The 24,159-nt window shown below is 38.7% G+C and overlaps 1 protein-coding gene across 1 annotated transcript in view; it reads right to left on the bottom strand.

Moving 5' to 3' along the window:
- The window catches only part of MAEL (maelstrom spermatogenic transposon silencer), a 54,426-nt gene extending 38,421 nt beyond the window's left edge, over positions 1–16,005 (bottom strand). The window contains exons 1-5 of the mRNA XM_018046604.1: positions 15,811–16,005; positions 15,470–15,562; positions 14,116–14,215; positions 13,030–13,185; positions 10,953–10,994 (exon numbers count right to left, since the gene is read on the bottom strand). Of these exons, the coding sequence (XP_017902093.1) occupies positions 10,953–10,994; positions 13,030–13,185; positions 14,116–14,215; positions 15,470–15,562; positions 15,811–15,942 (523 nt within the window). The 5' untranslated portion in view covers positions 15,943–16,005. The remainder of the gene's footprint in view (positions 1–10,952; positions 10,995–13,029; positions 13,186–14,115; positions 14,216–15,469; positions 15,563–15,810) is intronic.

Below are 24,159 nucleotides of genomic sequence, written 5' to 3'. Positions count from 1 at the left end.
GCTGAAAAAAATCCCATGGACAGAGGAGCCTGGCAGGCTACAACCCATAGGGTCACAAGAGTCAGACACAACTGAGCAACTGAACAAGACACACGCACCAGCCATGAAAGAAGAAGTCAACAGCAACGCAACAGTGGGGACTTCAACATTTCACTTCTATCAATGGACAGGTCATGCAGACCGAAAATCAGTACGAAACACAGGTCTTAAATACACGTTAGGCAGACACACTTAACTGACACTTATAGAACATTCCATCTCAAAGCAGCAGAATACAAATTCTTCTCAAATGCACATGGAACATTCTCCAGGAGTGATCACAGGCTAGGCCACAAAGCAAGCTTGGGTAAAACTGCAGTTACATCAATCACCTTTTCCAACCACAACAATAGAAGAATTTTTTAAAATCAAGAAAAAAAAAAACTTAAAAAAAAGAAAAAAACCACTCAGAGGATAAACAATATGCTGCTAAATAACTAATGGATCAAGGGGAAAAAAACAGAGGAAATTTAAAAAAAACTTAGAGATAAATGCAAACAAATGCACGATGATGCAAATTTATGGGATGCATCAAAAGCAGTTCTAAGAGGGAAGTTTATAAGCAACACAGTCTTATCTCAGGAAACAAGAAAAATTTGTCAAATAAAAAAATCTAACATTACAGCTAGAGAAACCAGAGGAGAAAACAAAAATTTAAAATTATCAGAAGGAAAGAAAGAGTAGAAATAAATGAAATGGAGATATAGCAATAAATTAAATAGAGACAAAATAAACAATAGACAAGGTCAATGAAATCAAAAGCTGGTTCTTTGAGAAGATAAACAAAATTGATAAACCTGTAGCTAGACTCATCAAGGAAAAAAGGGAGGGGGCTGAACTCAAAACTAGAAGCGAAATAAGTAGAAATTATAACGGATACCACAGAAATACAAAGGATCATAGGAAGCTACTATGAGCAACTATACATCAATAAAATGGACAATCTAGAAGAAACGGACAAATTATTAGAAAGGTGTGTGCATATCTGTACTCAGTTGCTCAAATGTGTCGATTCTTGGAGACTTCATGGACTGTAGCCCACCAGGCTCATCTGTCCATGGGATTTTCCAGGCAAGGAATACTGAAGTGGGTTGCCATTTCCTCCTCCAAGGGGTCTTCCCAATCCAGGAATGGAACCCATGTCTCCTGCACTGAGCCACCTGGGAAGCTTATTATAAAAGTACAACCTTCCAAACCAGGAAGAAACAGAAAATACAAACAGAACAATCACAAGTACTGAGATTGAAACTAATTAAAACACTCCCAACAAAGTTAAGTCCAGGACCAGATGGCATCACAGGCAAGTTCTATTAAACACTTAGAGCAAAGTTAACATCTATCCTTCTGAAACTATTCTGAAAAATGGCACAGGCAGGAACACTTCCAAACTCATTCTATGAGGCTGAAATCAGGCAAAGAAGACACGCAAAAATATTAGAGGCCGGTATCAATTGACAAAGATGCAAAAACCTCAACAAATACTAGCCAACTAAATCCAACAGTATATTAAAAGGATCATACATCATGATCAATTGGACTTATCCCAAAGATACAAGTATTTTTAAGTATCTCCAAGTCAGTGTGATGCACCACATTTACAAATTAAAGAAAATCCATAGAAAAGTAGGCACAGATGGAATATACCTTAACATAATAAAGGCCATATATGACAAATTCAACACCATATTCAATGGTGAAAAGCTAAAAACATTCCCTCTAACAAGACAAGGATGTCTACGCTCACCACTTTTATTGAACATAGTTTGGGAGTTCTAGCCAGGGCAATCAGAGAAGAAAACAAAAGGAATCCAAATTGGAAAAGTAGTAGCATAACCATCACTGTTTGAAAATGACATGATACTATACATAGAAAATCCTAAAGATGTTACCAGAAAACTTACTACAGTTCATTAATTCAGTAAAATTTTAGGAGACTAAATACACAGAAATCTGTTGCATATTTATACACTAAGAACAAAATAACAGAAAGAAAAAATAAGGAAACCATCTCATTTGCCATCACATCAAAAAGAATAAAATACCTCAGGATAAACTTAACCTAAGGAGGCAAACAATTAGAACTGGACATGGAACAACAGACGGGTTCCAAATAGGAAAAGGAGAACATCAAGACTGTATATTGTCACTCTGCTTATTTAACTTATATGCAGAGTACATCATGAGAAACGCCAGGCTGGAAGAAGCACAAGCTGGAATCAAGATTGCAGGGAGAAATATCAATCACCTCAGATATGCAGATGACACCACCCTTATGGCAGAAAGTGAAGAGGAACTAAAAAGCCTCTTGATGAAAGTGAAAGAGGAGAGTTAAAAAGTTGGCTTAAAGCTCAACATTCAGAAAACGAAGATCATGGCATCTGGTCCCATCATTTCATGGGAAACAGATGGTGAAACAGTGGAAAGAGTGTCAGACTTTATTTTTTTGCTCCAAGATCACTGCAGATGGTGACTGCAGCCATGAAATTAAAAGATGCTTACTCCTTGGAAGGAAAGTTATGACCAACCTAAATAGCATATTCAAAAGCAGAGACATTACTTTGCCAACAAAGGTCTGTCTAGTCAAGGCTATGGTTTTTTCTGTGGTCATGTATGGATGTGAGAGTTGGACTGTGAAGAAAGCTGAGTGCTGAAGAATTGATGCTTTTGAACTGTGGTGTTGGAGAAGACTCTTGAGAGTCCCTTGGACTGCAAAGAGATCCAACCAGTTCATTCTAAAGGTGACCAGTCCTGGGTGTTCTTTGGAAGGACTGATGCTAAAGCTGTAACTCCAGTACTCTGGCTACCTGATGTGAAGAGCTGACTCATTGGAAAAGACTCTGATGCTGGGAGGGATTGGGGGCAGGAGGAGAAGGGGACGACAGGATGAGATGGCTGGATGGCATCACTGACTTGATGTACGTGAGTTTGAGTGAACTCTGGGAGTTGGTGATGGACAGGGAGGCCTGGCGTGCTGCAATTCATGGGGTTGCAAAGAGTTGGACACGACTGAGTGATTGAACTGAACTGAAGGAGGCAAAAGACCTGTACTCTGAAAACTAGAAGATGCAGAGGAAAGAAACTAAAGATACCACAGACAGATATACCATGTTCTCGGATCTGAAGAATCAATATTGTCAAAAAAAATGATTATACTACCCAAGGTAGTGTACTGACTCAATGCAATCCCTATCAAATTACCAATGGCACTGTTTTAGAGGACTAGAACAAAAAAAAAAAATCTTAAAATTTGTATGCAGACACAGAAGACTCCAAAACAGCCAAAGCAATCTTAAGATGAACAGAGCTGGAGGAATTAGGCTCCCTGACTTTAGATTATACTATGAAGCTATAGTCATCAAAACAGTATGGTACTCATACAAAAACACAGAACAACGGAATAGGATAGAAAGCCCAGAAATAAACCCACTCACCTATGGTCAATAATCTATAGCAAAGAAGGCAAGAATATATAATGGAGAAAGGACAGTCTCTTCAGTAAGTGGTGCTGGGAAAAATGGACAGACACATGTAACAGAATGATATATTAAAACATTCTTTAAGAATGTAAACAAAAATAAGCTCCAAATGATTAAAAACCTAAATGTAAGACTAGATATTATAAAACTCTTAAGAGGAAAACAGAACACTCTCTGACATAAATCACAGCAGTATCTTTTTGGATCCATGTTCTAATAACAATAAAAACAATAATAAACAAATAGGATCTAACTAAAAGCTTTACACAGGACGTCCCTAGTGGTCTAGTTGCTAAGGCTCTAAGTTCTCAATGCAGGAAGCCCTGGTTCGACCCCTTCATCAGGGAGCTAGATGCCAAATGCTGCAACAAAGTTTGAAGATCCCCTGGGCTACAACTAAGACCTGGCTCAACAAAATAAATAGATAAATAAAAATAAATATTTAAAAAGCTTTCGCACAGCAAAGCAAACCATAAACAAAGCCACAAGACAACCCACAGAATTAGAAAAAATATTTTCAAATGATGCCTCCCACAAGGCATTATTCCCTAAATCTACAAACAGCTCATACTGCTGAATATTAAAAGAAAAAAATCAAAAAAATGGGTGGAAGATCTTAATAAACATTTTTCCAAAGATGTACAGATGATCAAAAAGCACATAAAAAGATGCTCAACTTTGATAATTATCAAAATGCAAATCAAAATTATAATGCAAATAAAAATTATCACCTCGATAATTTTTTCCAAAATTTGCGTAATTATATAAACTTAAAAATGTTTTTATAAATTTTATAAACATAAAAACTGCATTATAAAGTTTCCATTATAATTTATTCCAAATTATAATTATATTATAAATTGTTATAATATATAACATAAATTACTATAAAGTTTGCATTACAATTATAAAATGAATTTGTACTATAATTTGGATTATAATGCAAATAAAAATTATAATGCAAATCAAAATCATCACCTCAGAATGGCCATCATCAAAATGTCTACAAACAGTAAATGCTGGAGCGGGTATGCAGAAAAAGGAACCTCCTACACTGTTGGTAAGAATGTAAATTGGTACAACCACTATGAAAGGAGTCTGGAGGTTCCTTAAAAAAACTAAAAAGAGAGTTGCCATATGATCCAAGAATCCTACTCTTAAGCATATATCCAGAGAAAACCATACTTTGAAAATATACATGCACTTCAATGTTCACTGCAGTACTATTTCCAATAGCCAAGAAACGGAAGCAACCTAAATGTCCATCAACAGATGAATGGATAAAGATGTGGTGCATATATACAATGGAAAAAAAGAGTAAGATAATGCCATTCGCAGGGATTTACCCAGCATCTATTGGCTAAGACTCTGTACTTCCACTGCAGAGGCACAGGTTTAATCCCTGGTTGGGGAACTGAAATACCACATTGTATGTGGTGGGGGGAGGGGCCTCCCCCCCAAAATGCCATTTGCAGCCAATACAGATAGATCCATAGACAATCTCTAGAGAGATTATCACACCAAGTGAAGTAAGCCAGACAAAGATATATATGGTACTGCTATATGTGGAATCTAAAAAAAGAAAAATGATACAAATGAACTTATTTATAAAACAGAAGCATATTCACAGATTTAGAAAACAAACTTATGGCTACCAAAGGGGAAAGGTAAGGAGGGGAGGGATAAATTAGGAGTTTGGGATTAACATATACACAAGACACTACTTTGTCAACAAAGGTCCATCTAGTCCAGGCTATGGTTTTCCCAGTGGTCATGTATGGATGTGAGAGTTGGACCATAAAGAAAGCTGAGTGCCAAAGAACTGATGCTTTTGAACTGTGGTGTTGGAGAAGACTCTTTAGAGTCCCTTGGACTGCAAGGAGATCCAGCCAGTCCATCCTAAAGGAGATCAGTCCTGGGTGTTCTGGGAAGGACTGGAAGTCCTGGGAAGGACTGATGCTAAAGCTGAAACTCCAATACTCTGGCCACCTCATGCAAAGAGTTGACTCATTGGAAAAGACCCTGATGCTGGGAGGGACTGGCAGCAGGAGGAGAAGGGGACAACAGAGGATGATATGGTTGGATGGCATCACCGACTCGATGGACATGAGTTTGAGTGAACTCTGGGAGTTGGTGATGGACACGGAGGCCTGGCATGCTGCGGTTCATGGGGTCGCAAAGAGTTGGACACGACTGAGTGACTGAACTGAACTACTAGATATAAAATTGATAATCAACAAGGACAGGGAACCCTACTCAATACTCTATCATAACCTGCATGGGAAAAGAATCTGGACAATAGATATACATGTGTACAGCAGTTTGTGTTCACCTGAAACTAACACAGTGTTGTAAATCATGCGTGTGCTGTGCATGCTAAGTTGCTTCAGTCCTGTCCAACTCTTGGCAACCCCATGGACTGTAGCCCATCAGGCTCCTCTGTCCATGTGATGCATCAGGTAGGAATACTGGAGAGGGCTGCTGTGCCCTCCTCTAGGAGATCTTCTCAACCCAGGGATCAAACCCACGTCTCTTACCTCTCCTGCACTGGCACGGGGGTTTTTTATACCACTCATGCCACCTGGGAAGCCCAAATCAACTATATTCAAATATAAAATAAAAATTTAAAAAGAAGCTGTGATATATACATGCATAGGACCACTACCCAGTCATTAAGAAAGAATAAAACACTGCTATTTGCTGTAACGGATGGACTTGGAAGACACTATGCCAAGTGAAATAAATCAGACCAAGATCAGTACTGTATGTGGATCTAAAAACTACAACAAATTAGTCAATGTAAGAGAAGACTCTATAAATATAGAGGACAAACCAGTGGCTTCCAGTGGGCAGAGGTGCAAGATAGGGGTGGGGGAATGGGAGGTACTAAGGATGAGGTGTAATAGAGACTCAAGCATGTATTGTACAACATGGAGAATATAACCAACAGTTTGTAATAACTATAAGTGAAAAGTAATCTTTAAAAAATGTATAAAAGTTAAAATAAAAATGCACAAACACTCCCCCCAAAATCTCCCAAATCCTAAGATTAGAATCCTGTGATTCTAAATCGGGAGATTCTTAATCTCAATAGCTTTTTTGTGACGCATGATAAATTGTATGTGGAAGATCAAAGAGACAAGAACAGCCATAATATTCCAAAAGAACAAAGTAAAAATATTATGAAAATATTGTGTTTTAACAATAAATCGGCACTAAAAAACAAGCAGATTAATAGGACAGACGATATCAAAAAGACTAATGCATAAGCAGAAGTGTGGCATGGCACAGGTGGCACTGCACATGGGACACATTGATCATTCAACAGATGGGACAGCAGATCACCCACAAGGGAGAAAAGAAGCTGAACCTCCACCTCACATCATACCCATTACCTACAGGGGAAAAAAGAAGCTGAACCTCCACCTCACATCACACCCATTACCCACAAGGGAGAAAAGAAGCTGAACCTCCACCTCACATCACACCCATTACCTACAGGGGAAAAAAGAAGCTGAACCTCCACCTCACATCATACCTATTACCCAAAATGGAAAAAAGAAGCTGAACCTCCACCTCACATCACACCCATTACCTACAGGGGAAAAAAGAAGCTGAACCTCCACCTCACATCACACCCAAGTCAATTCCAAGTGGAATAAGATCTTGGAACTATAAAATAAAGATATCTTCATGGCCTTCAAGGAGAAGGGAATTCTTTACCTGGGGTTAAGGATAAAATAAGTGTAACTCATTTGACCTTTTGGAAAAATAAATTCTTTAGTTTTATAGGCAGATTTAATAGATGATTTGTAAAGCAGGAGCCCATTACACTGTTTATCTACTTGGATTTTGGAAGTGTAGTATTAATACCATGACTGAATAAGATGGTGCCCATTATAGATGAGCATCCTCTTAAGAGTATGGGCGAATCCATGGACTGTAGTGATCAACAGACTGCATTCCTAATGCTGATTTTGCCTGAGATTTGCATTGTCTTGCAATGTGAAACTAATTACATAATTATCTTTGGAACTTAACCTCACAACCCTTATTGTAACTACAAAGTGGTTTACAAGATATTTAATGAGGTGTTATATTTGTGAAAAAACACCATGTAATTCAAAAACACTATAAAATGGCAGATTACTCTGTGTAGCAGTTAAGTCATTCAGGATAATTTTAATTGTGGTCATTTTCTGATTCTCATTGCTGGAAGTTATTAAATCTTAGCAAGTATCACCAATATTAAATGTTGAAAGTCCATTTAAACTTTAAATTTGGAGCAATTGTCTGTGTTTGAACAGATGAAATAAAGACAGCTTTGTATGCCCAGAAAGTAAAACTGTACCAATTGCTAGCCAGTCTTGTTTTAAGAGCCACATATTTCTTTTCCTGAGCTAATATTCAAGATAATTAGTATGTGGCCATTTTGTTACCCTTAAGAGACTGCAGTTCTGAATTTTTGGTTAAAGGTTTTGGCTGCTATAGAAATTTTATTTAAAATATATTTTGAATTATAAAAACAAAAAAAAATTTGTATTTTTTTCCAGTTAATTGGAATGATTTCCAAATTTCTGCAAGTAAGGTAATTGTAAGTTTAAAGCATTAAGCATTTATTGGTAAATAATGTATATATTCTCATTCTGAGAAATATAAGTAGGTCAAGTGAAAATAAATTCTTTAAAGTTTACTACAAAAAATAGTAAAAGGGAATTCTTAAATAAGACCCCAAGCACCCACAAGCTATCAGGGAAAAAATTGGTACCTTTACTACATTAAAAATAAAAACTTCTATAAATTAAAATACCCATGAGAGAAAAATGAAAACAGGTATCTGCACACAATTAAAATAATCAATAAAAACCGATATACTATAAACTTCCATACACCAATAAAGATGACAAACAATCCAACAGAGAAATAGCGGGAAAGATGTCATTTAAAAAATACACAGAAATATACGGAATATGTGGCGTTTCCCTGATGGCTCAGAGTAAAGAATCTTCCTGCAATGAAGGAGACCTGGGTTCAATCCCTGGGCTGGGAAGATGCCCTGGAGAAGGGAATGGCTACCCATCCCAGTATTCTTTTTTTTTTTTTTTTAAACAAAACATGTATTTATTTGGCTGCTCCAGATCTTAGTTTCGGCATGTGGGATCTAGTTCCCTGACCAGGGACTGACCCAGGCCCTGAGCATTGGGAGCACAGAGTCTTATCCACTGCACCACAAGGGAAGGCCCCACTCCAGTACTCTTGCCTGAAGAATTCCATGAACAGAGGAACTTGGTTGGGCAGCACAAGAAGTCGCAAAGAGTCAGACACGACTAAGAAGTTCAAATAAACAAAATAAAATACATTCTTTAAACATGTGCTTATCATAAAACTATTCATAAAACAAAGGAAATCACACAAAATTCAGAACCGTGGTTCTCTTAAGGGGGGGATGAAATCAGAGAGAAATACAGGGGCCTTCAGTGGTAACAGCAAAGTGCTATTTCTTCAGCTGACTGGCAGGTGCCCTGCTGTTAATTTTCTTTAAATTTTAAGTGAATGTTATAATCTTTTTATATGTGTATGAAGCATCGTTTTAAAAGCTGATAGACCTTCCATATAGGAAGCTGAAAGCAGTTTCTAAGGCTGGGCTCATGTTAAAGCAGAACTTATCTCTCAAAATGACAAACTATAAGCAGGAAAGCAGCAGAGCGCCTCTGGTGCAGTGCTGGAGAATGAGAGGGCCCAAATCTCCTACCCAACCCCACACCCCCAACACACACACGCAAAACCTGAACTCCCATTCAGAGGAACGTTGTAGGGGTGGGCGGGACATGGGAGACTATCAAAATCTCTTCCAAGCTTAAAATTCTTCAATATAATGTGCTAAACCATAATGCCCACGAAGCCTTCACTCAGTCTCACGCGTGCTTCTTAAAGACCAGACAGCACAGGAGCGTCAGGCAGATCTGAACGTCCTGTCCTTAGCGTTGATCACGTGTCTCTCTCTCGGGGTGTCACTGTGTGAGACATCAGCTGGATTACACTACCCTTGGTACCTTTATTCTGCTGACATAGCTGTCATTCTAATATAGTCATTTATCTTATTTAATTGATACATTCCCTAGGGCTATCAAATTGGCAATTTAAGACATGCTTAAATTGGTAAGCTCCAAGTATCTTAGGTTTCCTGAATGAAAAACATCGTGCTTGGTTTCAAACAGTGTGAAAAATAACTCAAGAAACATTCCTGGAGACCTTAACAGGATTGCTTTCAAGAACCACACTTTCTATTAACCACTTAATTTTGAGACCATTGCAAAAATAAGTTTTTTAAATGATTTTTAAAAAAATTAATCAGAAACAAAATAAACAGTAAAGGGCATTCTTACAAATGAGTGTCTGGCATATAGGGATTCCAATGCAGTCATGAGATGAACAAACCATAAACAGAGCTTAAGTAAAAATGTGAAATTAATTCACCAGCTAAGTTTTTACTGTTACTTTTTCACTACTACCTATTTTGCCCAACAGCTTCAGACAATTTAACACTTGAGATGAGCTGGGTTCACATCTTAAAGTTACAACAGCATTTTTATTCTATACATTTTGTTTACCTCAAGCTACATAACAGAACTTCCTAAAAGACTGCCTTAAACTCCTTATTCCAAAGCCCACAGCTCTGACTCAAAAAAACAAACAAAAAAGGGACTAACACATATTTTTTACCAAGACTGGGAAAAACTCAAAGAACACAACCAAGAATAAATAAGTATTACAAAACAGCTGCTTGTTATAGCAGATTTGAAAAACTTATTTCTAATTTCAAACACTTCTATAGACTAGTTGTCTACATTTTTTAAGAAAAAACTTTTAAACCCTGACATTGGTTAAAATCTAGTTTCTAGAAATGAGTACAAGAGTAAGATTTATACAGTCACATCCTTTGGTTGCAAGACACTTTACATAGAAACCTGTTTTCCTCATCTGAAAAATCAATTCATAGCTGTTTCATCTGTTTAATACTATTGTTCTGTTACTTTTGAAGCATAAACTTTTCCCCCCTTACTTTTGAATGGACATTTCTGTGAATAGCCCTAAATCTAGATAACCTTATACCTGTTAGAAGACCTACCTAAGCACCTGGCCAGTAAAAGCCACTGATCTTCAAGCCAAAGGATATAAGCAGAAAAAAAAAAAAAAAAAAAAAAAAACCAGAAATAAAAACACAATCTCCATAACAGGAAAAGGACATTATTCTATCATTGCTTGTCATTTTAAAAATTTTAAGGCTTACACACACTATCTACCACTTTTAAGAAGATTTACCAACAATAATTTAAGATTATCTTCTCCTAATGTTTTATGTGTCTGTTTAAAGAGCATCTTAACCAGGTCACTTATAGTCAGTGCCTATATTCTATCCCACTCCTTTATACTTACTTGCAGCCTGACAATGAAAACGAAATCCTCGTGGAATTTCACCTGTAATTCAAAATATTTTATTGAGAGATGCAGAAATCCAGAAGCTCTTGGCTGTACTACAGCAATATTCCATAGTAATATACCATATCATAACATAGGTAACTGCTATTGTTATCTGAAATTACAGAAGATTTAAACCTCAAAGGAGTTTTTTCCTAACCAATGGTATGATGACTATCAAAGAATCTTGGTATATTATTCACACTACTTTAAAAAGTTAGTCCTCACAGAGAAAGAAATACTAGGTAAAGAAAATCTGTGCTAAAGGAGTCTTAGCCAGGAGTCCATAAAATGGCCACAGTTGATGAGGCCCTTGATATACCAAGATAACTGACATATTTCTCAGAGGAAAGTCTCCAAGTTCCACCTTTTTAACATTTTATACCTGTTCAAAAATTGTCCTAAGCAGCAACTCTCATTAAGTAGGAAAATTTATTTTCCTGTTATTTCAAAACAAGGAAAAGTGTTGGACTGTCCTAATCAATTTTAAAGCAACTGACAAAACCAAAGATGAAATTATTCTTTCCCCAAATAGTTCTCCCTATATATTCCTCTCACTTATCTCTAAAAGGTACAGTACTCCCCTAACTACTATCTACCAACTTGAGAACTGAATCAAATCCTATGTGTTCATTACTAACTGCTTTTGATGGAGTGGAATAGTAGTAGGAATAATAATATCTGAAAGTCTTTTAAATACTAGTCTATTTCCATACCGTATCATGTATTCTTTATAAAAGTAAAAATGAAAGTCGTTCAGCTGTGTCTTACTCTTTGCAATCCCATGGAATTCTCCAGGCCAGAATACTGGAGTGGGTGGTCATTCCCTTTTCCAGTGGATCTTCCCAATCCAGTGATCGAACCCAGGTCTCCCACATTAGAACAGCCCTCCAACAGGTATTATCCCTACTTTATAGATTAATTAATAGGTTCAGAAAGGATAAATATTTTGCTCAAGGTTACAAGTCAACACCAAGTTAAAAACTAAGAACTGCTGAGGTGAAGGATGAGGTAAAGAAACAAAAGAGCAAAACTTTCAGGAAATTCTAAGACTACAGATAAGCAAATAGCAGGCTACAGATTTTTTCAGGCATTCTATCTGCTCAACTTTAATGCTTCAGAGTTCAGTTCAGTTCAGTCACTCAGCCGTGTCCAACTCTTTGCGACCACATGAATCGCAGCACACCAGGCCTCCCTGTCCACCACCAACTCCCAGAGTTTACTCAAACTCATATCCATCGAGTCAGTGATGCCATCCAGCCATCTCATCCTCTGTCGTTCCCTTTTCCTCCTGCCCCCAATCCCTCCCAGCATCAGCGTGTTTTCCAATGGGTCAACTCTTTGCATGAGGTGGCCAAAATATTGGAGTTTCAGCTTTAGCATCATTCCTTCCAAAGAAATCCCAGAGTTGATTTCCTTTAGGATGGACTGGTTGGATCTCCTTGCAGTCCATGGGACTCTCAAGAGTCTTCTCCAACACCACAGTTCAAATGCATCAATTCTTCGGCGCTCAGCTTTCTACACAGTCCAACTCTCACATCCATACATGGCCACTGGAAAAACCATAGCCTTGACTAGATGGACCTTTGCTGGCAAAGTAAGGTCTCTGCTTTTGTATATGCTGTCTAGGTTGGTCATAACTTTACTTCCAAGTAGTAAGCGTCTTTTAATTCCATGGCTGCAGTCACCATCTGCAGTGATTTTGGAGCTCAAAAAAATAAAGTCTGATGCTGTTTCCACTGTTTCTCCACCTATTTCCCATGAAGTGATGGGACCAGATGCCATGATCTTCGTTTTCTGAATGTTGAGCTTTAAGCCAAGTTTTTCACTCTCCTCCTACTTTAACGCTTACTTGAGGTTAAAAGCCTAAACCAAAAACTCTGTCAAACACTTCATTCTCAATAGTTTTTCACCCAGTCTACATTTGAAGAACTCACCCATACAACAGCTTTTAAGAAAAATACTATTATCAAATAAGACCAATATAAAAAAGTAACTTTTTAACATCTAGCATCTACTCTAATCGGCTACTTACCAGGATTTATAAAACTGTGGAAATCTGCCATAATTCCTTCTTGGAGAGAATATTTAACACAGCCTATTTCACAAGGGAGGAAGCGCTGTTCACAGTGAGGAGGTAGCTCGCCATGGCTAAAAATATTTAAAAAATAAAAAATGCCTCCAAGGAGAGCTTTAAAAACAAAAAGACAACACAAACAGATAAGCATCTCAAGATATACTCCTTTGATAAAAACAAAAGTTTTAGAACCTTTCTCCTTCTGTTCCTATATTCCTAAATGAATTAGAAAAGAGAAAATAAATCAGGTGTATCAGATAAATAAATTTTTATAACATTTACCAAGGATTAAAGCAGTAACCACTCTTTGCATAGAATAACAAAATTATTCAAACTTACAGCTAGCTCTACAAAACTTAGCTATATATAAGCCTAAAATGTGAGTAATGACTTAAGAAAAGCTGTGACCCATATTCAAGAAATATACGGGTATGGAAAATAAAGCCAAGTAGAATCAGTATTGGAACATTCTAGTACAAACTATGGACAATTTAGTTCACTCTTTACCTTTTACCAATACACACAAGACCACTTATAAATTCTCTAAAGGAAGAAATGTGAGAATGTAAGAAGGGTATTATTTACCAGGATTGGCCACACTTAAGGACTGCTAAAGATTAGTAAGTTTTTAACAAAGTCAGAACACATTTAATTAAAAAAAAAAAACAGCCAAAAGGAATAGTAAGGACTCTGATTAACTATATTCTTTGCTGCCCTAGGCTCAATGTATCTTTACTTTTAAAACAAACATATTTAAGTGTCTAGCTATAAACACTTGAATTCAAAAAGTATGTCTAATAACATATGAAATGGAAGAAACCAAGAGACCAGATTTTTGTTTTTTTTTTAAAAAACCCCAGTGTTACTTCAACAATGCATATTACCGGATCTTTTACAACGTTAGTGCCATCATGTTTGAACACCATAGTCAATTACTTTGAAATGCAGAATCAAAATGAAGAGAAGACAAGTTTACTGATCAACATAAGCTAGAATTTTAAGTGCCCAAATTTATACAAGCAAAACACTGTAGGATTACTCTACCTTGGTCACTTTTTAGAGACAAGCCTGACAGATCCGGGGGTGAAACATTCTGCTTTGGTACAAGCATGCCTGGCTTCCTCAATGGAGTGCAAACAGGTTTCTAAAGAGAAAGGTAATCATTGACCATATATTTAAACTTTTGCCCACTTTATACCATATACTTAAATTTAGCAAAATAATTCTGAAACAACCCATAGATTACTTTAGTAACCACTCCAAGCCAGTAAACACAATGAGTACATAAATAATGTTTATAACACCAACACCCAGAGGCAGAGAATGGCAAAATCTAAAAATATTTTGAATCAAGGGGCTAGGTGGTAAACAACCAATCCAATTACTGTTGAAAGCCATTTCCCCACTACTGATAATCTAATCGTATGGAGTCACATAACACATGCTTGTCCAGTGGCCAAAAGAATATCATTTGCCAGAGTACTCTAATACTGTTTGTTCTTCACTCGAAGTAAAAACCAGATTGTGTTGCCTCCAAGTCTCAATGATGTATATGTAGAACATGACTTTTATTTTGACGAGAAATAAGAAACTGTAGTGAAAAGAAGACAAAAAAAAATCGGGGCTCACAAATGTAAGTATTAATACGAATTCGACTGAGTAGAGCTTCTACTCAAACATAAATCCATAACATAAAAATCTCTCAAACCTAAAACAAGCAAAACTATTGAATTTCAATCCAGTGTTAGCAGTTTATAATAAGAATAGAATTTTTGCTATGTCATTATGGGAAGAATACAGAGGAAGGGGGTAAAATTCTACATCTACCTTGCCTTTTTTACATATGAATCAGCAACAGATTTTATTCAGTGCTTTAACATTCTGCTACACAGACATAAATTCAAATAAACTTTATTCAACTCTTATCTTGTAAGGCACACAAAACATTAGTCAACATCCACAGATACTGTTATTTCAATATTTTAAACACAGACTGGTGTCATTCAAAAAGAAAGAAGGAACCAAACTACCGGTAAACATCTAAAAAAGATTCTTCAATCACAGAAGAATTCAAAAGTACCCTTAGAGGCGATCTAGCACAAATCCTCAATATCAACACTCCCTTTTGCTAATCATGGCTTATTGGTTGCAGGTTTCCCAGTGGGATTTTCCCTGGCCTTCACCATCAAATGAAACCAACGTGTGCCCTAGTTCAGGAGCCTGCTTGTTTTTCAGCAAGCATTCTGACACCAAGAAAAAAAAAAAAGAAACCCTCTTTTTGGCACTCACCCAAATCACCCAGTCGTCTACTCTTGACATTACTCCGTTCACTCATCCAGCATTTACTGAGCATGCCTACCTGTGAGGCAGGTGGCTGCTCTTCTCCGCTTAACTTTACCTGCTTCTCCGAAGGCCCGGAGTCCTTCCCCTGGGCAGCTCTCCACTCTCGAGCCATTTCTGCGTATTTCTCCTTTTCCTCCTCCTTCAGGAGCTGGAGGAGATGGAAAGGGAAAACAAGCAGCAGCAGTGAGGCCTAGTGCCCGGGGCCCGGAAAACAGATTGCCTGGACATTACTGGGAGGCGGTTCCGGCGCGGGTTTGCCCTGGACCAGGGACGGGGAGCTTCCTTCCCCGCCAGCAGGGCCCAGGCGTCACTGGCCTTCTCAAGGCCCCTCTGCCTCCCGCCTTACCCTCCCACTTGCCAACTGCCTGGCCCCGGGCCACGGGCCTCCAGCCTTACCGCCCAGTCAGCGGAGCAGTAGGGAACGGCATCCGCGACGCGAGCCACAGGCAGGCCTCTCCGTCGTAGTTCGGGGATCTTTTCCTGCACGAAGAAATAGTAGGCATTGCGGCTGGCCCTGCGGTTCGGCATGGCGAGCGCAGCCAGGCCTTGAAGCGAGCCTGAGACAGCACCAGCGGCCGGCGCCCTCGCCGGGCTCCCGCCCTTAGTAACCGAGGCTGTGGCCGGCACGCGCAGTCCTCAACTCTCAGCCAATCAGGGCGCGGTGCGCAGGCGCATCGGCCTCTCCAGGAGAAAAACAGCCTGAGACCGGAAGACTCCGCCTCGTGCGTCCTTGGAGGCGGGGTTGAAGGGGAGCTAGGACAAGGGTGCCAAGCATTCTGATTGGTGGAGATGAGTCGGGGTGGGGGAGGTGTTGTCACGAGGATGGCTTGGAGAAATTTCTGTACATTATTGCGTAATATCCTTCAAAGTAGGTAAAGAGGACCAGCCGATGCTTCAGGTTCTTCTATGCTTTACAGTTCGGTTCAGTTCAGTCGTTCAGTCCTGTCTGACTGTTTTCGACCCCATCGACCACAGCACGCCAGGCTTCCCTGTCCATCACCAACTCCCAGGAGTTTACTGAAGCTCATGTCCATTGAGTTGGTGATGCCATCCAACCATCTCATCCTCTGTCGTCCCCTTCTCCTCCCGCCTTCAATCTTTCCTGGTATCAGGGTATTTCCCAGTGAGTCAGTTCTTCGCATCAGGTGGCCAAAGTATTGGAGTTTCAGCTTCAACATCAGGCCTTCCAGTGAATATTCAGGACTGATTTCATTAAGGATGGACTGGTTGGATCTCTTGCAATTCAAGGGACTCTTAAGAGTCTCCTCCAACACCACAGTTCAAAAGCATCAATCATTCCGTGCTCAGCTTTCTCTATAGTTCAACTCTCACATCCTTGTATGACTACTGGAAAAACCAGAGCCTTTACTAGGCAGACCTTTGTTGGCAAAGTAATGTCTTGGCTTTTTAATATGCTATCTAGGTTGGTCATAACTTCTCTTCCAAGGAGGAAGCGTCTTTAAATTTCATGGCTGCTGCCACCATCTGCAATGATTTTGGAGCCCCCAGAAATAAAGTCTGTCACTGCTTCCACTGTTTTCTCATCTATTTGCCATGAATTGATGGGACCAGATGCCATGATCTTAGTTTTTCTGAATGTTGAGCTTTAAGCCAACTTTTTCACTCTCCTCTTTCACTTTCATCAAGAGGCTCTTTAGTTCTTCTTCACTTTCTGCCATAAAGGTGGTGTCATCTGCACATCTGAGGTTATTGATGTTTCTCCCAGCAATCTTGATTCCAGCTTGTACTTCCTCCAGCCCAGCGTTTCTCATGATGTACTCTGCATGTAAGTGAAATAAGCAGGATGACAATATACAGCCTTGACGTACTCCTCTTCCTATTTGGAACCAGTCTGTTGTTCCATGTCCAGTTCTAACTGTTGCTTCTTGACCTGCATACAGATTTCTCAAAAGGCAGGTCAGGTGGTCTGGTATTCCCATCTTTTGAAGAATTTTCCACAGTTTGTGGTGATCCACACAGTCAGAAGCTGTGGCATAGTCAATAAAGCAGAAATAGGTGCTTTACGGTTGTAAGGGGGCTTCCCTCGTAGCTCAGTCGGTAAAGAATCTGCCTGCAATGCAGGAGACCTGGGTTAGACTAGTGTTCCATTCCTGGGTCGGGAAGGTCCCCTGGAGAAGGAAATGGCAATCCACTTCAGTATCGTTGCGTGGAAAATTCCATGGACAGAGGAGCCTGGCAGGCTACAATCCACGGGGTCCCAAGAGTCAGACACGACTTACGACTAAACCACCTCCACCACCACGGTTGTACGGGGCCAGCTCTGTGCCAAGATTGTGCAAGGTCTTGGGTGGAGGGGGACAGAGGGAGGAACACCACAAACGAGATCTTTTTCCTCAAAAAGTTTACAATCCAATGGGGGGAGGGGCAGGTAAGATGACAAAAGCAAGAGAACCAACCAGAATGATTTTAGTTTCCACCCTGGTTCTTAAACAGTATTTAAGAATATGTTTTTTTTAAAATTGTTGTTCATAAGTATTATAAAGGAAACACTTACAGTAAGAGGCTGAGATGTTAAATACTGTCCTTGAATAAAGTTTTATAGATTTCCTCATAAAGGTCTGATTTGTGTTATGCCTTTGTTAGTTTTATTCCTAGAATGTACATAGAAGTATTATATATGTTTCTTTTTCCATTATATTTTCTAATTAGTTAATGATGATGTGTAGAGAAACATATTGATTTTAGTGTTAATCTTGTGTATTTAGACACTGCTGAATTCTCAGATTGATTCAAATAGTGTCAGTCAATTTTCTTGGATATATATGTGCTTCCCAGAGAACTGTCTATCTCTGTTTGGTTTAAGTATGTGTATGCATGTTATATATATATATATGTTTTAAAAGCAAGAACAATATTTTAAAATATTTTAAAATGCTTTTTGTGCATCTTCTCAGATGACCATATGGTTTTATCCTTTGTTTAGTATAGTAAATGATATTGCTACATTTTTCTGTTAAAGTATCCTACCATTACTACTACTATAACCTCTTCTCAATCATGCTTGGCATTGCTTATTTTTTAAAGTATACTCAATGTGGGATTTTTGCCTCCTTGATTGAAGTGATATTAAATGATGTATTTTTTCCATGCTATCCTTACAAAATGTTGGCATAAGCATTGTAATAGCCTCATAAAATGAACTGCCATCTTTTTCTCTGTTCCCTCTGAAGAACAATGGCATTATCTATTTCTGGACAATTGGATAGAACTTCACTAATAAAATGCTTTGATCCTAGTATATCTATGGAGAATGGAGTTGACCTTTGATTACCATTTCAGTATTTTGTATGGTTATTACTCTTTAGGTTTTCTCACTTTCCTTCAGTTAATTTTGGTAATATTCCTCTTTAGAAAATTGTTTCATTTAGGTTTTCAATTATATTGCTATAAAAGGTAGGCAAGGATGTGCCACAACTAGGATTTTCATACAGTGACAGTTTCTTATATAGATAAACTGACATTTACCATCAGACCTAGAACTTCCATTCATTTAGGAGAAATGAGAAAAAAAATAAAAACACTTGGAAATGAATTTTATAGCAGTTCTATTTGTAAGAGCTTCAAACTGGACAACCCAGATCTTCATTAAAAGAGGAATTGATTTTAAAATTGTGCTATATCCTTATTAGCTACCCTGGTGGCTCAGATGGTGAAGAGTCCGCCTGCAGTGCAAGAGAACTGAGTTTGATCCCAGGGTTGGAAAGAGCCCTTGGAGTAAAGAAAGGCTACCTGCCAGTATTCTTGCCTGGAGAATCCCATGGACAGAGGAGCCTAGTGGGCTACAATCCACGCGGTCGCAAAGAATCGGACACAACTGAGTCACTAACACATACACTTACTAGGCTGCTATTCAGGAAAGAAATGCAATGAACTGTTGATATTTAACATGGATGAATTGCAGGATAATTTCATTGAGTGAAAAAAAGAATATATAAAAGGGTAGATAGATATCTTGATTCCATTTATACAAAACTCGAGAAAAGGCCAAACTATTGTGTAGAAATAAGATGGACAGTTGTTGTTTAGTTGCTAAGTGGTGTCTGACTCTTTGTGACACTGCCCCTGCCCACCCGCCCCCCACACCACCCCCATCCCCCACGCCTGCCCCAGGGATTTCCCAGGCAAGAATACTGGAGTGGGTTGCCATTTCCTTCTCCAGGGGATCTTCCCAGACCTGGGATGGAACCTGGGTCTCCTGCATTGACAGGCAGATTCTCTACCACTGAGCCACCAGGGTTGCTCAAATTAGCAGTTACCTAGGGCTAAGAGGTAGAGGAAGGGGATTGACTGAGAACTGACAACAGAACCCCTGGGTTGACAGAAATATTTCATACCTTGATTATGGTGGTAGTAGTTACAAGTGGCATATAGTTATCAAAATTTCTCAAATAATATATTTTAAAGGTGTGCATTTTACTGTGTGTAAATTATACTTCAATAAAGTTGATTTAAAAAAACAAAACTTATTGGCATAAAATAATTACAATATTTGTTTATAATTTAAAACATACATATTTTAATATTGCTTTCCCTTTTCATTCCTAATGTTATTACTACCTCATGTCTTTTTTTCTTGCAAATGTTTATTTTACTGATCTTAAAAAAAAAAAACAGGTTGGGTTTTATTGATGAACTTTACAGTTTTCCTGTTCCTTTTTATTTCTGCTTTAAGTTTATGGAGTCCCTCTGTCTCTTTCCTTCAGGCTATTTTGTGGTTCTTTATTAGATTCTTGAATAAAAAGCTTCATTCAAGTATTTTCAATTTCTGTTTACCATCGTTCTAGGTTTCTTATTTTTCCTTTTTCTGCTTTAGATGGATTGATCAGTACTTTTTACTCTGCTTTTTCTTACACTGGTTTCAAGTCATGCTTTCTATTTTGCTTCATTCAGTAGCTATCTATATTTTTAAGATACTTGTTTCGTTTTAAAACATATTTTTATAACAACTTATACAGTTAGTAGGTATCCACATCCATTCTTCTCAAATAGACAAGAAGCTTAGAAAACGATTGCTTCCCCTCACTTAGTATCCCAACTCACTGCTCCACCATTCCACTTGTTATTATCTGGGATTTTAGTTTCAGATTTTTTTTTTATTCCAATGTTGAGACATGATGGAAGTATAGTAAGTTAAATACATATATCTAAAGCGTACAACTAGATGAGTTTTAACATATGTGTACAGCTGTGAAACCATCGCCACCATCAAGATAATAAACATATCCACCCCCAGAGCTCTCTTACTACCCCCTTGGGCCCCTTGAAGTTGCCCCACAATTCACTGATACTCTGTTCATTTGTTTTTCCTTCAGTCTTTGTTCTCTTGTTTCATCTTTGTTTCATTTTGCAGTTTCTACTGTTTCTTCATGTTTACTAACCTTTTATTTTGTGAAATCTAATTTGCTACTAAACCCATCCAGTATATTTTTTTGGTATCAGATCATTTAGTTTTCATCTCTAGAATTTTATTTAAATCTTTCTTATGTCTTCCATATTTCTACTTAACATGGTCTATCTGTCTTCTACCTTCAACATGGAATGTAGTTATAGTTACTGACTGTCTTTGTCCACTCATTCCATCATCTGTGTCATTTCTGGGTCTGTTTCTACTGGTTGATTTTTCTTATTATTATGGGTTTTATTTTGTCCTGCTTCTTTGTAAGCTGGGCAATATTTGGTTGGATGACCATTGTAAATTTTACCCTGTTGGATGCTGCACATTTTTCTAATAAATATTCTTGTGCTTTGTATTATGTTTTTGGAAACAATTTGGGTCTTGTTTTACCTCCTTTTGCGGTTTGCTTTTATGCTTAGTTATTCAGATTTAGAGCAACCTTTAGGACTCATTTTCTCCTCTGCTGATATAACATGCTTCTGAGTACTGTGCTGATAACCCACGAATTTGCAGGTTTTTCCACTTTGGCTAATGGAAACACAGACTATTTCTAGCCCTGTATGAATTTCAAGGATTGTTCCTTCCAGTCCTTTCAGGTTGTTCTTTCCCTGGCACTGTATAGTTTCCTCCCACACATGCACTGATCAGTATTCAGCTGCAGCTCCAAGGGAGATCCTCAGCAGATTTCCAGAGCTTTTCTTTGTGTTGCTCTCTGTCTGATACTCTGCCCTGTGAACTCTAGCCACCTTGGCCTACCTGGACAACAAACTCCATCTTTCAAGGAGACCACAGGGCTCTGCCTAGGTTACTACTCTTGATTCTGCATTCTGGATACTCTGTCTGAGCAGCAACCTGGGGCAATCACAAGGCTCACCCTGTTTGCTTCTGTTCTTTCAGGGATTATTCGCCTCTGCTCCCTGATGTCCAGTTTCTGAAAAGATTGTTTCATATATTTTGACCAGTTGATAAATTCATTTTCTGTTACTCCGTCTTGTCTCAGATTGCTTTATCTTATTTTAAACACTTAAAATAATACTTGGATTTAACTGTTAAATGTTTAGATAGGTGATCAGAGGCAGATCTTTCTGAGATGTCATTTAAAATGAGAAACAATGCAAAGGTATGGAGCTAGTCATGTTAAGAGTTGAAGAAGTGCATTCCAGACAGAGGGAACAGCCTCTGAAAAAGCCTCAGACAATAAAGAGCTTGGTGAATCCTCAGAACAAGCAGAAGATTGGTTGGTGTTGCTGAAGTATATCCAGTCAGGTGGAGTGCGATGCTTACTGAGGATGGAGTAACCAGCAAGGACTGGGATTTGGCCAGTATCAGGGGTTCAAGTATTATCCTAAGGACATTGGTGGTCATTTAAGAGATTTTTTAAGTGTCACATGGTTTAGAGTTTAAGAAGGTCACTCTTGATGCTAGTCAGAAAACAGTTTCAAATCAAGAATGGGCACAAGGAGATGAGTTAAAAGGTTCCTTCAGGAGTCCATGTGAAATGATGATGACCTAGAACAGAGACATGGAGCAGACATGGAGAGCTGACCATGGGTTTAATTGCACTTTGTGGAAAAATAGAACTAGCCAACGGATTGGTTATAGAAGTGAGAGAAAGAGGAATACTAGGCTTTCTAGTACCACAGAGGGTCTGCTCCTCACACTACTATTATCTGCTCCTCTCCTTCTATGTTACAACTGATTTTTTCCTGGTTTTACTTAAGTAAGGTCCTATGTAAACAGAACAGTGTTCCCCTCTTACCAGCCACATGGATCTTCCTATTCAGAAATCCTACAGGGTGGCAGGTTTTTGTTTGGGGCGTGCATGGCAACGGCAGGGGAGTCAAGAATTCAGTTATGGATGTTAATTTTGAAATGCCTATTATACATTCAAGTGGAGATGTCAAGCAGTCAATCAGCTATCTATCTGGAGTTCTGGGCTAGCAATAGAATCTGGAAGTAAGCCACATAAAGCTGGTACATAGACTCATGGAAATGGATGAGATCACTTAGGCTGAGAGTGAAGAGAGAAAAAAATGGCCCACGATGGAGTCCTGAGGAACACCAGCATTTAGAAGTCAGTTCATGGCATCTGGTCCCATCACTTCATGGCAAATAGATGGGGAAACAGTGGAAACAGTGGCTGACTTTATTTTTTTAGGCTCCAAAATCACTGCAGATGGTGACTGCAGCCATGAAATTAAGATGCTTGCTCCTTGGAAGAAAAGTTATGACCAACCTAGACAGCATATTAAAAAGCAGAGACATTACTTTGCCAATAAAGGTCCATCTAATCAAAGCTATGGTTTTTCCAGTAGTCATATATGGATGTGAGAGTTGGACTATAGAGAAAGCTGACCACCGAAGAATTGATGCTTTTGAATTGTGGTGTTGGAGAAGACTCTTCAGAGTCCCTTGGACAGCAAGGAGATCCAACCAGTCCATACTAAAGGAAATCAGTCCTGAATATTCATTGGAAGGACTGATGCTGACGCTGAAACTCCAATACTTTGGCCACCTGATGCGAAGAACTGACTCATTTAAAAAGACCCTCATGCTGGGAAGGATTGAGGGCAGGAGGAGAAGGGGATGGCAGAGGATGAGATGGTTGGATGGCATCACCAACTCAATGGACATGAGTTTGAGTAAACTCCAGGAGTTGGGATGGACAGGGAGGCCTGATGTGCTGCAGTCCATGGGGTCGCAAAGAACTAGACATGACTGAGTGACTGAACTAGAAAAAGAATGGGGCTTCCCTGGTAGCTTAGCTGGTAAAGAATTCCCTGCAAAAGAGGAGCTCTGGTTCAATTCCTGGTTCAGGAAGATCTGCTGGAGAAGGGATAAGCTACCCATTCCAGTATTCTTGGGCTTACCTGGTGACTCAGCTGGTAAAGAACCTGCCTGCAATGTGGGAGACTTGGGTTTGATCTCTGGGTTGGGAAGATCCCCTGGAGAAGAGAAAGACTACCCACTGCAGTATTCTGGCCTGGGAAATTCCATGGACTGAGTAGTTCATGGGGTCGCAAAGAGTCGGACATGACTGAGCAACTTTCATTAGGAAAAGAAAACCTAGTGAAAGTAAGGAAGAAGGAATGTCTGAGGACATAGGGAGAAAACTAGGGAAACTAAGAGTTTCCAAGAGGAAGTGCTTCATTCATTTAATAAATATTTGTTCAGAGTCTATGCAGCGCCAGGCTCTACTTCAGGCACAACAATAAGTAGAACAGAACAAAGCTTGTAACATAATGAGGAAGGCAGAAAATAAAGAAATAACTACGTATATAATATGTTGTCTGAACACCTTATTGGACAATAAGTCCAATGAAGAAAGA

The sequence above is a fragment of the Capra hircus genome, chromosome 3, assembly GCF_001704415.2.
Source record: "Capra hircus breed San Clemente chromosome 3, ASM170441v1, whole genome shotgun sequence".
In the NCBI taxonomy this organism is placed as follows: Eukaryota; Metazoa; Chordata; class Mammalia; order Artiodactyla; family Bovidae; genus Capra; species Capra hircus.
This window is presented reverse-complemented; position numbering and strand designations above follow the sequence as displayed.